The sequence below is a fragment of the Lissotriton helveticus genome, chromosome 2_1, assembly GCF_964261635.1.
Source record: "Lissotriton helveticus chromosome 2_1, aLisHel1.1, whole genome shotgun sequence".
NCBI classification, from domain to species: Eukaryota; Metazoa; Chordata; class Amphibia; order Caudata; family Salamandridae; genus Lissotriton; species Lissotriton helveticus.
Window position 1 is genome coordinate 701,892,384 of NC_136059.1, and position 16,673 is coordinate 701,909,056.

General features: G+C 45.2%; 1 protein-coding gene across 1 annotated transcript in view; it reads right to left on the reverse strand.

The window, feature by feature from the left end:
• The window catches only part of PCSK1 (proprotein convertase subtilisin/kexin type 1), a 246,062-nt gene that overhangs the window by 88,554 nt on the left and 140,835 nt on the right, over window positions 1-16,673 (reverse strand). The window contains exon 10 of the mRNA XM_078675404.1: window positions 1,387-1,620. Within this exon, the coding sequence (XP_078531530.1) occupies window positions 1,387-1,620 (234 nt within the window). The remainder of the gene's footprint in view (window positions 1-1,386; window positions 1,621-16,673) is intronic.

The following is a 16,673-nucleotide window of genomic DNA, read 5'->3' on the forward strand; positions in this document are numbered from 1 at the left end:
TGTATTTTTGTATCTTAGACTTTCACATCTAATTCAAGATTTTTGGCCAACATTGGGATTGAATTGGCAAAAAGTGCACAATAAAATTCAGAGTTGTTCCAAACAGGGGCCCCAAGATTATTTTTTGTCGGGCCCCCAAAATTCATAAGATGGCATTGCAAGTATAGTCCCAAGTGGCAATTGCTTGCTATTACATTAGAATGGGCCCAATTTCAAACCATATATAAGAATACAGGCAACGTAGGTGACCTACAAATCAGCGGTAATAGAGATGTAACACATAAACTGGGGCCTACAGGATGTGCAGGATGTTAGTACTGTCCTGACCTCAGCGCTGTGAGTTTGGGCAAACATGTGCATTATGCTGGCCTCAAAGCCTGGGCGCTCTTCAGAGGGTGCCATGGTCCAATCACCTCTGCTCAAATACCTGTACCTTAGTCACACTCACCACATGCCTAAAAATAACCAGTGACGTTTAGCCATAAAATGAATTTTCACTACATACAAAGTGGTCAGAACTTTGTAGGCCGAATTCAAACTGCATCGCACCCTTCATAGTAATTCAAAAGCTCAGAGCTCTTAAACAATATCATTGCGGGTTCCAAGCTTCTCTAACAGGGTGGTCCTTGGGCGCTCTTATGCTCAGTCATTTGCAGTGCTAGAGCATTCCTTCTCTGCTGAAATGCTAGTATTCTTACCAAGGCAGTAGGCAGTCAGATACACAGCACACACCCTTTTAGGAACAAGAGGACACTATGACTACCCTCTGGTGCCCTGAGCAGCCATCCGCTGACAAACATAGCACTCCCTCACAGACCACTGATGACATCACAGTATTGACAGGACTACGGGACTCACAGCTGTAATAACATGGATAAGGGCAAAGACAAGGCACTGCCTAACAAGCTTCAGATTTCATAATTCGGATTTACCATGGAACACAACAGGGAAGACCATGTTGGAAACTCAAGCAGGAAATGACTGACCAGGAATAGCAGCAAAGCAACGAATCTCTGCAGAAACCTTATAAACTGAATTTTAATAAAATAGTTGAGAATTATTATGTATTTGATAGGGAAAATAGGAGAGCTGCACATGACCAGGGAACAATCCCGTGAGAATGTAGGAAGGTGGGAGTGATAAAAGCTTGTAGTGAACCCAAGAGGGTTTGCAAATTCCAAAACATCATGCATGTATGTGTAGCTCATTGCAGATAAAGTTATCTTTGAAAATATCTACGTAAGATGAGGAAAGGTAACAATTGTACAGTTTGGTTTGTACAGTTTCACACAATGGAATCAAGTGCGCTTTGTTTGCAATTGGGCGTTTTCTCCAATGAGACGGTGATTCTTAACATGTAATATTACCACTAATCAAATATCTTACCGTGGTTGGAAATTGCTGTCTTTTACAATACACTCTTTTCTTTCAGGCACTCCTTTCCAGGTGTTTGGGTCCGCTAAATCCACCAGGGCTTTGGCATTGAGCAGTCCAAATCCAAATCGACTGTTCACCATCAGTCCTGCTCCATTCTTCTTCCAGCCTGGATTGTTTGCCAGTGGGTCATATTCTGATGTCCAAACAACTATATGTTGCAAATCCCGCCAGGTCAAATCAGGGCTAATTAAAAAAATAGATTGACAAATGTTAAAGTTGATGAAATGCAATATACCTTTGCTTTAATAAATATTTTGTTGGCTAGCTCGAGGCCGTCTGACTAGATGTTTGTCCAGCTGGTTGATGCACTAGGAACTTTGTCCATGTCTCTCTGTTTTCAGATCCCTGCACCTGCTCCCTATAATTTTAGGGCACATATTAAGAGATATTTTTGTACAATTGTTTTTATCACTTTACATTACTTTAATTATTAATGAGTAAATCTACCCTCTTTCCTTTATCTTGTCTGCTTTCATCCTACCATTGTAAGCTGAAAATCGTCCCTCTTGTGTGCTGGTGGCTGCTCTTTTAACTCTACTTGTTTGCTCTTGGCCTACTGGCAATTTCTTATTCTTATTGTTCAATTTGAGGATCAACTCGTGGTGTTTTATTCTTAAGTCTTAGTGGTTGACCACAGTTTTTCTGCTAGTTCATGGCAATCACTCTGGTGAACCTGCAGTATATCAGTAACACATAAAGCAGACATAGTATTTGGTACACATGTATTTTTTGGGAGAAAGGGGTAACTCCCAATTCTGTCCCTGTTGCAGACAGCCGCAAGGGTTTCTAAAAATGAGCAGTGATGGAAATCTTCTATTGCAGTATTACATTTATTTAGCACTTATTACCCAATGTAGGGTGCTGAAGTGCTTGCCTACATGGGAAGTGTTAGACCTGACATCCTTAGGGTGGTCTTCCTCCAACTTTTTGCCTAACTTTTTCTGTACTCGTTTTGCTGGCTTTAGGACTCTGCTCACTTTATCACTGTTAAACAGTGCTAAAGTGCTTGTAAAATTGCTGTATTGAATTTACTTATAAGAGACTAGTAAAGTGCACTACATGTGCCCAGGGCCTATATATTAAATGTTCCTAGTGGGCCTGCAGCACTGATTGAGCCACACACATTATTAGCTCCTTAACCATGTCTCAGGTCGCCATTGCCGGGCCTGTGTGTGCAGTTCAAGGCCACTTCAACTTGGCATTTAAAACTAATTGCCAAGCCTTAAACTTCACTTTTATTACATATAAATCACCCCTAGTGAATGCCCTTGGTACCCCAAAGGGCATAGTGCTACGTAAGTAAAAAGTAGGACATGCATTTTTATGTTTTACCTGTCCTAGTAATGACAAACAACTAAATTTGTTTTTCACTGTTGTGAGGCCTATTCATCTCATAGGCTAGCATTGGTAATTCCATGAAATACCTTTAAGCTGTAATTCCCGATCAGAAAGGAGTATGTTTCTCATGTTACATATCTGTGGAATGGTAATGATTAATCCTCTTTACTGGTAAAGTTGGATTTACCATTACTATTTTAGAAATGCCACTTTTAGAAAGTGAAGGAACAGAACAAATGCCAATACTGGACTAGACTTTCTACGTACTTCCTACAAAGGCCTTTATGAATGAAACATAACGGTCTGTTTTTTTAATAACGTCACTAGATGATTTATTTAATCATTCATTATTTGCAAAAACAAAACTTTTTTGTGCATAAAATGTTTTGAATACACTGACAACAACTTTATATACAATATAATCGCACAATATACATATTCACCACACATCCACAAACATCTTTGGCCATCACACTCAAACCTCACTTATCCTCATACCTCATTCACTCAAAAACAACATCACCCCATAGGAGACAAACAAAAGTCCCAATGTCAAAATTAAACAAACAATGGATGTAAATAATCTTCTAAGTACACTGAATTTCTTAGATTGTGTATCCTTTTAACAAAATCTAGAATTAATCACACAATTTGTGCATATTGTCTGTCTGACATGGTACCCGGTCAACGCGTTTCGAACCCGATGGTTAAGGGGGTTCTACTGGGCAGATGGGAGTAAGGGGCTCTCCCAGACACTTCAAAGGGTAGGAGACTAACCCCACAGAAAGGACTGATAACCCTCCACTGGTAGTCTAGAGGAAAGCTGGGTTGAAAGGGATAGTAGTGTATTTCAAAACCACTTCATGAAGTTTCCCTCACCTCAAAGGCACATTTGAGTATAAGTATTGGATCTCCGACCCCATTAAATCAGACACTCGTGGATCTTGAACTGTACCACTGTCAGTGTACTGCTGTGCTGCTCAAATGACTCAACTGGACTGCTTTTCTGGAAACACTGTTTTCCTGCCTTACCTGTTGCCCTGCTGCCTGCTGCTCCTTGACTTGGCGGAAGGAGAACTTGGACTCTATCTTCCCTCCAAAGTGATCTCCAAGGGCTTGTTAGCTTGTTAGCTTGTTCTGAAGTCTCAGGGACACAAAACACTTTCTGCAGTTCTACTGGTGCTGCTGAACTTTGCCTTTTGTGAGTCCGACCCTTGTCTGAAGTGCCCCTCCAAGTTCTGGGCCTCACAAGTGAGTTCTGAAGCTGAGTTTCTGCCAAATCTGATGTGAAGCAGTGTAAGCTCCATAAAGCCCTGCCACACAGGGGACAGCTCTCAGAACCGACGATGGACAAAGCAAAACCTCACCGCGCAGACGGCACCCCAGGATCGGAGGTACTGTGTTTAATGGGCCCAAGTGGTTCCCTGTAGCTGGCCTGTGCTCCATTGCGGTCAGCCTGAACTTTGGATTTGCACCGCTCCCTGGCGACCTGAAGTAACCTTGTTAGCAACACCTGTTTCTAAGATCTTTACTGCATTTATTTCTTCAACCTTTAATATCTTGGCTTCTACTTGATGGATTTTGATCAATTTTGTCTTGTTTTACCCAGATAAATATTCTCTATTTTTCAAAATTATTGTGGGGTCTTTTTGTGATGCATTTACTCTATTGTTGAATGAGTTATTACACAAATACTTTACACATTGCCTTCTAAGTTAACTCTGCCTGCTCTGTGCCAAGCTACCAGTGGGTGAGCACAGAATAATTTGGGATTGTGTTGTGTTTTATCCTGACTAGGATTGCAGTCCCTACTTGGACAGGGTGCATACCTCTGCCAACTAAATATCCAATTTCTAACAAGAAGCATGCTACACAGTGTAGGTTATGTGGTTGGAAGAGTGTTGTCTTTGTTTTCAACCTATGTGGGAAGTGTTCCAATGTTTTCCTTGATGACTACAGAGGTGTCATTATCCTATTATGGAAGACAATGTTTAGCAGTGTCTGATGGGTGTAGAAGAGTGAGAGATAGCTGCACAATGACTGAATCATTTCATTATGTTATAGCTGCCTTTTTCCTTTGATGCCCTTCACTGTCTTTTCTTGTTATGAGCCTGCTGGGAGCATTAGCTAACCCATGAAGAATCACAGTGCCTGCTGGTAGGGGCAGTTAGAGCTAAATAAAAACGCGTAGGATGGGCTTTTATATTGTGGCTCCATAGCTAACACAGGTCGAAATTTCTTGCTGTATCTGTATGTCTTGAATCATGGAAGTTTAATGTTTTTCCATGTGTATGTTACTAATCTGCAAGCATTGCATCCAGTTTTCAGTTGTACTCAGAGAGTAGACATTGCCTTTTCTTTAATTTAAGATCTGTCTTGTATGGGTTTCACGGTCGTTTTCACTTCCAGGACCAACAGTCAAAAAACAAAACCCAAAAGCCTTCCTTGTGTAGTCAAATGTTTATACAGAGAGGGTACAGAGGTTTCCATAAAAGGAAATCCAGTGCCCTTTCGGGTGAAGCAGGAAGACCGTGACGAATGTGCTGCTCAAACGCTAGACTGTGATAATCAGTATTCTGATAAGATACACCCTCGTCAGGACCCTCACAGCTTTGGTGCTGAGAGAGCGCAAAATGATTTAAATGTATGAGTACATCACACTTACCTGTAGTAAGCACAAATCATGAAGAGAAATGCCATGAGTGCTAATAGTATCTGCAATTATATTCTGAATGTATAGCTAATGTAGAGATTTAAGTAGAAGTGGAACTAATACAGAAATGTGTAACATTATATGATTTTATTAGATGTGATTATTTTGAATCTATGTCGTGAAGCTGCTAAAACATAAGATGGTATGTGGTTAAACGCAGAACGTGGTAGGCCTCAGAGCCAGAGCTGGAGGGAAAGGGAAGGTGGTTCTTTTCACGACACAGATTGCATTAATGTTTTTGGTCATTGCATTAAATAGGCCATGATTTATAGAAATGTTTACTTAAAAATAGAATAAGAGTATTAACATGCTTTAATTAAATGAAGAAGTTGAATGCTATAATCATAATGAGAAATATTGTAGGCCTGAAATGTTTTAGCATTGATTTATACGTACATGTCTGGGCTGAGAAATGTTGCAAGCCTTTTTAGAAGTCTATGAGAGTTGGGTTCTTGGCTACAGATATCTGTCTGCAACAGGAAGAGGGGGGATCCAATTATAAATGAATGAATAGAGGTCTGTTCAGTGGACGGCCCAGACATGGAGGAGGATTTTGGAATGTTTAAGGGGTATCAGCGGGCCGGAGAAGAGTCTGAGAAGCAAGGTCAACTCTAACGCATGAGGCCAAAGACAAAGCATCATGGAAAAAGCCAGAAGTTGCACCACGTGAGGGGCGTTCCGCAAGGGGCGTCTCAAATGTTGTTGACTGTTTTGTATTAGGGACAGCACCCCTGGGTGGAGTTAGAGCATATACCTGAGGACCCTTTAGAGAGCGGATGGGTAGGCAGTGAGGGGTCATGACTGGAGAACTATAGGTTTTCACCAAGAGATTTAGAGTGAGTGACTTCCCTTGGGGGTCATTCACTGCTGACACCTTTGTTAGGTTGGGATTTGGTTAAGTAGGGATACCATCTAGAGCAGGGTAGGGACGCCTAACCTGTGTTTGTTTTCCTCCAACCTAAATGAAGGAGAGATATGCGTCTATGCTGATAGCTTTATTATTCTTAGAACTTGTGTTAGTGATTTCTGTTGCTCGTCTGAGGGCTTTTCGAGAGCACATGTATGTAATTGGACCTGTGTATCTCGTGAATCTCATTCTGAGATGCTTGTATTTGCAGCTTATCATTTCTTTACAATAAACTTTGGAAAACTAGAAGTTGTCCGTGATCTTTGGGAGTAGAGTCCTTTCTTGGGTGAACTAACTTGGAAATAGGTGCACTTTCTTTCCTTACAGACAGGCAACAAAGGTTCAGTCGACCAGATCGAGGTTTGGATCAATAGATATAAGGTATCGATCAAAATCTCGCCCTTTCAGTTGGTAGCTATAGAGGATGGTTGCCTTCTTGAGGACGGTGACCTAGGCCAGGTTAGCTTACCCCAAGGCCCCTAGAGATCGATGATCGGAAGAACAGCCCGCTGGAGAAGATCCGGATGACGTGAGACAGAAAAAGCAGCAGTATCGGTTGAGAGTGAGTATAAAGGGTTATGCGTGTTAGATTGCGGTGTTTTGTATTGTATCTATGTTGTAATGTCTGGCGGAGTTGAATGTCTGTAGAGTGACTGTGGAACAGGTTGTGAGCGCGCGCAACCGGTGGAAATCTTAAGTTCAAGGAGAGCTTAAGTGGTTCGGGTGTATCGGACACCCAGAGTAATTGTCAACTAGTGTGAAGGGGGTCATGAGGTACCATTGATCACCCGAGAGACCGAGATAGGGGGAACGTAAGAGTGAGTGCGTGAGTAACGGACGCTGGTCGGAAGTTACTGTGTGTGTAAGCAACCTATCAGAGAGACGATAGACATCTCGTCAGTTGTGTTGACAATTACAGATAGACTGTGGACGTACAGTCGAGAGAAGTGACCGCTTGGTCGGAAGTAGTCATTTTTCGGTGTATGAATGGGACGCATGCATAACCGGGAGACGAGTTGAGAAAGGAGGGGTGCTGCTGCGAAGCGGAGAAAAGAGACGTCAGGTGGTGTCGCGCAGTGATTGGCTGACCGGAGAAAGACCGCGCTGTGATAGGCCAGCTAGCGAACACGTCAGACAGGGTCGCGACGTGATTGGCTGACCGGAGAAAGACCGCGCTGTGATAGGCCAAGCTAGCAAAGCCGCGACAGGATTGGTGGATTGTCATCAGGAAGTAAACAGAGTAGCGAGGCTGGATTTTGTGCGCATAATTATGAAGTGTTTTAAGTGGCTGAAAGCGGTGTTTAAGAAAGAGAAGCGGGGATCGTATGAAGGGGAAGAAGCCCCGCCAGAGGGTACGCCAGCTCGTTATATGGCAGTAAATGTTGGGTTGCATACGATCCTTTGGATATCAGAGTGGAGTAAGATTACTGAAGGAAATGAGGAACTGACGTTCCCGAAGTACGGGACGTTCAGATTAGAGGTGTTACATCGATTAAAATCAGTCATGACCTCAATGAGACCCTTGCCTAGACCAACCCAGTTTGAAGCTCTTGATGCATGGCTTAGGGCAGCGCATGAAAAGAATATGAACAGACGACAAGAAAGGGTGAAACGATCGGTAAGGGCAGTACAGGATGCCAGGTGGGATGCGGATGCTAAAAGATGGAGAGTGCATAACATGGAAGTAAATAAACTGTACCCAGTGTTAGAGGCGCCCGTAAATAAAACCCCCCTGGAAGAAGATGAGGAGAGCGAAACAGAGGATAGCTTGATAAACAGATTATTGACAGACAGGCCACCCCCGTATAATAGAGCAGGGGGAGAGGTCGAGAAGAGTGAAGGGGAAAAGGGGGGCAATACAGGAGAGCATAGACCGCTTCCCAGTTCAGAGTGGGATCCTGAGCCAAAGAAAGAGCTGTCCCAGCCTAATCAGGTGCAACAGGTAGTCGGGAGGTTTGTGGTACAAAGAGCGCCGGAAACGGAAAGCGCCACATCCTACCCATTACCAGATGCACTACAGGTACCTGTCACCATAGGTCCTATAATATCGATATATGACCAAGAGAGAGCAAGAGGGGAAGAACGGAAACGGAAAGACAGAGAAAGAGCAGAGGAGGCAAGGAGGAACGATACCACTAATTCCCCAAGTCAGATGCCGATACCCAGAGAGTGGAGCACACCGATGCACACAGCAGGGGACCCAGGAGGAGATCCTGGGGGCCCTAGATGGCCAATGGATCTGAGGGGATCTGGACGAAAATCCTTTCAAGAGCTAAATGAGTACATGAAGCAGTGGGATGAGGCAGTGAAGGCTCAAAAGAGCATCAATGCTGCAGAAGCAGAAAGGGAAAGTCAGGACAGCAGAGCGCGGACTCACTGCGGGGCTGGGGAGAGTAGCCCGGAGTGGGACTGTAGAGGGAGTAGGGGAGTCACCCATTGGGCCCGGAATGGAGGTAGAACAGACCTGGAAAACGGGGGCCCCGGGAGTGAAGGGGTGGCGCGCCCAATACTCAGTGAAGGGGAGAGGAGAGCACAAGAGTACAGAAACAGCTTTAAATGTCCACACTGTGTGCCCGGCACCAGAGAACTGAATGGGAGTTGTGAGAGGTCGCACCATAGACCCTGTGATGACGGCAATGAGCGCAGCCCAGGGAATATGGGGAACCAGGAAGGATCGTATCGGATACTGAGCGATACGAGGCAAAGGGAGTGTAGCGACCAGAGGGAAAATAACAGAGAGATGTGCGGTGAGAGGAGAGAAGAAGAAGAGAGTGGGCAGAGCAAGAGTAGGGGTAACAGGCCCGTGTTCCATCACCTTCCAAGATCAGATGGCCGAGCATGGGACCTGGAGAGATGGGAGCAAGGGAGGCCACCCATTAACTCTCCCGAGCCCAAACGTAGAGCTCGAAGTTGGGATGGTAGGGAGACCAGTGAGCCCCCTTCGAAAGACATATTGCGAGCTGAGATAAAAGCCAAGAGACTCGATGTCTCCAGTTTAAGGTCAGACCTGGATGACATGGTAGATGGTACCCTGCCTTTAGAAAGGATGGAAATGTATGAACAGGATGAAATACTGTATATGGCAAAGGACATTACTCGAAAAGCGAGAGCAGTCCATGAGAAGTTAGTCGAACTAGCAGGCAAATATATGGTGGACTTGTCAAGAACCAAAGCATTACAGGGTAACCACAGGCTACATTACTCAGATCGAGACCTAGATGAGAGGAGAACGATTGGGCTGAAAACACACATAAGGGAACTGATTACTGGAATAAGGACCTGGAGGGCACTAGATAAGTGGGAAGAAAGGTGGTCCAAGAAAGGGACCGGCAGGAGAAGCATGATTGGTATGACACCAGGACAGCAGGGAATAGAAGCTTACCCTTTGCGTGAAGTTGCAAATGGGAACTATGTACATGTCCCTTGGAGTAGGGGAGATTTAGCTGCTTTTACCACCTCTTTCCCCAAGTTACGAGAGAACCCAGTGGAGTGGTACAAGCAAGTGGAGAGATTTGTAAAAATCTCAAAGGTCCTTTGGATAGATCTGAACACGCTGTTTGACATTGTAGTACCAGGAGATCTGTGGACAGCATGCAAGGTTAGCGCTGAGTGGCCCATAACGGAGCCAGAGAGAGATGCCAAGACTAATGGGCCGTCCGAGATTGTGATGGCAAAATTCGAGAGAGTGATGACTTGGCTGAAAGAGAAGGTGCCAATGCAAGACATAGATTGGGTCAGAATAGACCGAACGAGACAGGAACCCAAAGAGACAGTTCACGAATATTACGAGAGATTGCTGAAGGCGTTTAAACAGTATAGCGGCTTGGATGTAATGGATCCAAAAGACATAGGGCAATTTGTGTCCAAGTTCGTCCTGGGACTGAGACCGGATATTAGTTTAATGATTCAGCAACACTCGATTTGTTGGCAAACTAAACCCCTAGATGAAATACTGAGATATGCCAGGTACTGCTGTGATGAGATAGATTCCAAGGCTAAGAAACTAAAAGAAAAGTTGATGGTGGTACAGATGCAGGCAGCAGGGAAGGGGGGACAACAGCAACAGCAGCAAGGAACAGGTACAGGAGGAAAGAAGCAGTACAGTCAGAACAAGGGCAACGAGGAGAGTTCCACCTTTAGACCCAGAATAGACATAGCTGCCTTGAAGAAAACGACTAGGTGCCACCAGTGTAACGAGGTGGGGCATTGGAAACGCGAGTGCCCTTACAATGTAGAGATAGGAGAGCAAGAGATAGAGGAGGAAGAGGTCCAGAGCGCACCTACAAGAGGGGTAACGCCATACCAAGGAAAGGTGCTCAAAGGGGGGGGGGCTCCTCCCCGAGCCCAGTTCCCGCAACCTCCTCGAGTAGGGAGTATGGGTAAGACCTATAGACAAATGCCCCTGTTTGTGGAAGGGGAAGAGTGCTATTATGTGGACCCATTAACCGGACAGAGAGTGGAAAGAGAAGACTGCACCCTCGGGGCAGCCTTGGAGGTAGATCAGAGGGGACCCTATGTTGAAGCAGAAGTAGCAGGGTGCCCTACGACATTTCTGGTGGACACAGGAGCCACTAGATCCACGATCAGATCAGCTGCAGTTCCAGACCTGCCCATGTCTGGAGAGACTATACAGGTGGTAGGGGTCGCAAACAGGAGAATAACCAGCCAATTGACAGAACCGGTGCAGGTGAAAATAGGGAAGTACAGTGATGAGCACCAGTTTGTGGTTTGCGATTCAAGTCCTGTGTGTCTGCTAGGAAGAGACCTGTTGTGTAAATTGAATTGTACTATATATTGTACCCCCCAGGGAGTGGAGGTATTGACTAATGATGATGATGCAGATTTTAAAGTTGCAAACTCAAGAATATGCGTGGAGCTGTACCCTACTTTGACAGTAGATGAGCTCCCCTGGGACTTGAGAGAGACAGTGGCATCAGAAGTATGGGATTTCACTGGGGAAGAGATTGGATTGGTCAAAGGGGTGGACCCAGTGAAAATTGTAGTGAAACCGCATGCTGAGTTCCCAAGAACGCCCCAATATAAATTGACTCCAGAAACGATTGCAGGCATAAAACCCGTGATCGAGTCCATGATTAAACAGGGAATACTGAAAGAAATCGTGGGTAGTCCATGCAACTCCCCGATTATGGGTCTGCAGAAACCAAATGGGAAATTTCGGATAGTGCAGGACCTTCGAAAGATTAATAACATAGTCGTTTCGTGTTGTCCAGTGGTACCGAATCCATCAGTGATACTGTTTCAGATTCCATTCCAAGCTGAGTGGTTCACTGTGATCGATCTTTGCCAGGCTTTCTTTTCGATCCCTCTGGACGAAGAAAGCCATTTTCTTTTCGCATTTAAGCTGGAAAATCGCGTCCTAACATGGTGTCGTATCCCTCAAGGGTATACAGAGAGTCCATCGATCTTTAACCAGCTTTTGAAGAAAAATCTTGAAAGTCTAGTGCTGCCCCAGAAGTCAGTTCTGGTCCAGTACATAGACGACCTCCTTGTGGCGTCAGAAACAGAAGAAGCTTGCAGGGAAGACTCCATTGCTTTGTTAAATCACCTAGCTGCCAATGGGCATAAGGTGTCCCCGGGAAAATTGCAGTACTGCCTGACAGAAGTGCAGTACCTAGGACACAGAATTGAGAAAGGCAAACGAAAAGTGTCACCAGACAGGATAGAGGCGATCATGAAAATGAATGCGCCTCAGACACAGAGAGAGGTCAGGATGTTTCTAGGGATGGTGGGTTATTGCCGACAGTGGATTGTGAACTTTTCACTGAAAGCAAAGCCCTTGCAAAAACTGACGCACAAAGAGGTGAGTGATCCGGTACCATGGGACAAAGACTGTTTGATGGCGTTCCTACAGCTGAGAGAGGACCTGTGTCGTGCTCCGGCATTGGGAATGCCTGATTACACTAAACAATTTTTTCTTTACTGTTGTGAGAGAGAAGGTTGCGCGTTGTCTGTGTTGGTCCAAATCCATGGGAATGCCCGTAGACCAGTTGCTTATTTCTCGGCTACTTTAGACCCAGTAGCCGCAGCGTTGCCCGGATGTCTCAAATCCGTTGCTGCAACGGGTGTCAGCATTGAAAGATGTGAAAATATCGTTATGGGGCACCCGTTAGAGGTGTGCGTGCCACATTCTGTTGAACTGTTGATGACCAGGACCAAAACACAGCATTTGACCAACAGCAGGCTCACGCGCTATGAGCAAGTTATTCTTGCTGCAGAGAACGTGACCCTCAAGAGATGCTCTGTTTTGAACCCTGCTACCTTGATGCCACTTCCAAATGATATCGATGATGATGATGAATATACAGACCATGACTGTCTCGATGTGACTGAACTATGCACCAAACCCAGACCCGACATCGTAGATGAGCCACTGACCGACCCAGACGAAGTTTTCTTTGTCGATGGCTCATGTGTAAGAGACGAAGTTGGGCAGTTGAGAGCAGCTTATGCTGTTTGTACAATTGAAGGAGTTGTGGAAGCTGGGTGCCTGGAAGGAGTACACTCCGCTCAGGTAGCCGAGATTATTGCCCTGACACGTGCTTGCTTAGCAGGCAATCAAATTCGAGTCACCATATACACCGACAGCCAGTATGGGTATGGGGTAGTTCATGATTACGGGCAGTTATGGTCTCAAAGAGGGTTCATGACTTCTTCAGGCTCTCCCATTCGCAATGGAGAGTTTGTGCGCCTGTTGTTAGAGGCATTGCAATGCCCAGCAAGTATCGCAGTTGTAAAGTGTACCGCACATACCAGAAATGAGGACTTTGTTTCGAAAGGCAATAGATATGCTGATGAAGTTGCGCGGTATTGCGCGGAACAAGGGTACTCTTTCACAGAGGTGGATGTGGGTGGAATAAATGTAAGAACTGAATTAGCCATGATACTGGAAACTGTTGATACTTGGGATGAACTGTCAACCATGCAAGAAAATGCTCCTGATTCTGAAAAAGAGACATGGGAAAAGGCAGGATGTGTAATGGGTGAGACCCATTTTTGGGTCTCAGCAGACGGCAGAGCAGTGTTGCCCAATGAGATGGTGAGTCCAATGGCTAGGCTCATACATGGTCCCGTACACTTAGGGAGAGATGCTATGCTGAGAGTGTTTAGACAGACTTGGTACAATCCTAAGTTTAGAATAGCAGCAGAAGCAGTGTGCCAGCGTTGTGTGACCTGCCAGCAGCTGAACGTAGGGAAAAGAACACCAGTTGCACTAAGTCACATAGGAAGGTCTGGAGGTCCATTCAATCGAATGCAGATAGATTTCATTGAAATGCCAAGGTGCAACCGCCTCCGCTATGTCTTGGTGGTTGTCTGTGTGTTCTCCAGATGGGTTGAGGCATACCCTACACGTAGGTGCGACACCCTCACAGTGGCCAAGTTACTGCTTAGAGAACTCATTCCTCGCTTCGGGGTGCCGGCCTTTTTGGAATCAGATAGGGGAACACATTTTAACAGCGAGCTTGTGAAGATGATCTGTGTAGCACTAAATATTGACCAAAAGCTGCATTGCAGTTACCGACCAGAAGCCTCAGGAATTGTGGAACAGATCAATGGAACGATTAAGTGCAGGATAGCAAAAGTTTGTTCCTCAACGACCCTGAGTTGGCCTGATGCCCTGCCATTGGTCCTCATGAGCCTTCGTAGTACCCCAGACAGAAGAACAGGGTTGTCACCACATGAGGTGTTAATGGGGAGAGCAATGAGGCTGCCATCTATTCCAGCTACTGCACTGTTAAATATCACAGATGATATGATCTTGGACTATTGTAAGGGGCTGTCTGACGCCATGCGTTCTGTGTCTCTTCAGGTACAGGCTGCCGAGGTTCCAGCGTGCCAGGGCCCTTGCCATGACCTGTATCCTGGGGACTGGGTCCTGGTGAAGAAACATGTGAGAAGAAGCTGCTTGGATATTCGTTGGCGTGGGCCCTTCCAGGTCATCCTGATCACAAACACAGCTGTAAAGGTGGGAGGCCTGCCCAATTGGATCCACGCGTCACATACGAAAAGGGTTCCAGCACCTCTGGAAACAGCTCCTCTCTCGGATAGACGTCCAGCTGAGGATGGAGAAGCCATAGAGGGGGCTAGCCAAGCTGTAGAGGTGCCAGCGGAAGCAGGGAACGAGTCTGACCAAGCTGAGGACGGTCAGTACAACAGCGAAACAGACGACGCTACAGAAGGAGAAAGCAGCTGGGAGTACGAGTCTGACCCTGACAGGTCTGAAAGAGAGCGAGAACAGACCAGAAGGAGAAGGAGTAGAAGGGCACGTGGAGAAGCTAATTGGCCGCAAAGAAGGAGCTCTAGCCTGAGGTCAACTCCAGAAGCAACCCTTCCTCCGATATCAGAAGACTCAGACCCAGAAGAAGGTGCTCAGGGCGCTGAAGCACCGGACCGAAGAAGGTCAAGAAGAGTGCGTGTGCCTAACAGAAGATACTCCACACCTGAGTGGACATATCTGGCGACAAATGTCTGTGAAACCGGAGACAGGGAGGATCCGAGCGGTGGTGGTGTCCAGTTCTGAGCCCATTATCACCGTGGAAATACGACTGTTGGTACCCGGTGTCGAACAAGAAGGGTCACTAACATTCATGCTCCCCAGACCTCCCCGCCTCAGCAAGTTAAAACACATGTTTCTTACAGAATTGCAATTCCCCGACTTTGGTACAACGATAACAGCACATGAAGAGCACAATCTTCGCTTGGAAATACTGAACTATGCTATTGAAGCTGCAACCACAAATCTGATAGTAGACTGTTAAAGGATTTTGTAAATAAAGCAAGCAGAAAAAAGAAGATTACCTAGCGCCCAGGAAGCAGTGAATTTTAGGGAACTTCCCTTGAGTTGATGGAGAAGGGCTAGGGTTGTCTTTTTTGAACTGTTAAAGAACTTTTGCGAAGAAGGTTGTCAGCCTCCAGTTGTGTGGATTCTAAAGACAAAAGGATTGAAAAGAGACTGTAAAGGAACGAGAGGAAAAGAACTTTTTGCTAAGATAAGAGAGAGCCAGATTGTCTGACGAAATGGAGGCCGGCACCCCGAACCGCAGAGCTAAATGTATAATAGGTACACTAATAGTAGGAGTGATAATATTAATAGCTTTAGTGGTAACAATTTCGTATGTAAAGGGACATGAGGAAGAGGTAAAGGTAACTGATGTGAGTTCTGTAGTAACGCTTACACCTATTGTTGCTGGTGAGAAAAGGGAAAACACTCAAGAGAAAGCGTTATTAGCTGCAGAAGCCCGCAGGTTACATGTAGACGAGTCCCAAGGAGACTTTAGGTCGAATGCTTATGCTAAACTCTTGTATGAATACGTGGATGCCATGGAGGTTAAGGATTGTTATGTCTGCATGCAGTTGCCGGCATCTGTAGACGAGGGTATTAGATACCATCACCTCCCTCTGACATATGGCATTACATGTAGCTTATTGCTTAGTATATTTTATGAGAGAGATAGTTTTGAATACTATTTCTCTAATTATGATTCAGTGTTGCCAGAAGTCCCAAATTATAAGCAGATGAACAAATGGGACTACTGGAAGAGTGAAGACAGATTGGCCAAGTTCTTCATTCCTTGGATTACCTTAGATACTTCACATGCCCGTAGAAATAACCTGACATGCAAGGTGTCAGAAGTCGAGAAGAAGTTCATAGGGCAGGTGGATGATCGTTACAGGAGACAAAAGATTTTGAAAAAATCAGGACAAGGGAAAATAGATTGGACCGAGGAAGAGAAGTCACATAAGAGAAAGGGTAGTAGTGGTCCAATAGCTTTAGATAAAGCGCAGAGAGGAAAGTTATGTCTTCACCGAGCCAAAACGTATTATGAAAATGTATACGTGGGTGAAGTTGATTGTGAACATGCTTTTAATTTAGAGTACTACACTAAGGATTTCCTAAAGGGAATGCAAGTGATTCCAAATGTGTATTTTGTATGTGGAAGAAATGCTTACGTGAGACTACCTGACAACTGGTATGGATCATGTTACTTGGCAATTGTCTTCCCCAAAATATATCATGCACAAGACTTAGTGATCATTGAGGGTCAGACATCATCGAGGGGAAGGAGAGATGTAGGTGATGCCGAAATGGTTGGAGATGTCTTTGGAGCTATGTTTCCTCTTTTGGGAATAATCCTTAATGATGTTAAAATTAGACGACTGGCAACAGTTGTCGACAGGTTGTCTGCCAGCACTGCTCAGTCCTTAATGCTGGTAGAAGGAGAGATGCAATCGATAAGGGCTATGGTTCTTCAAAATCGT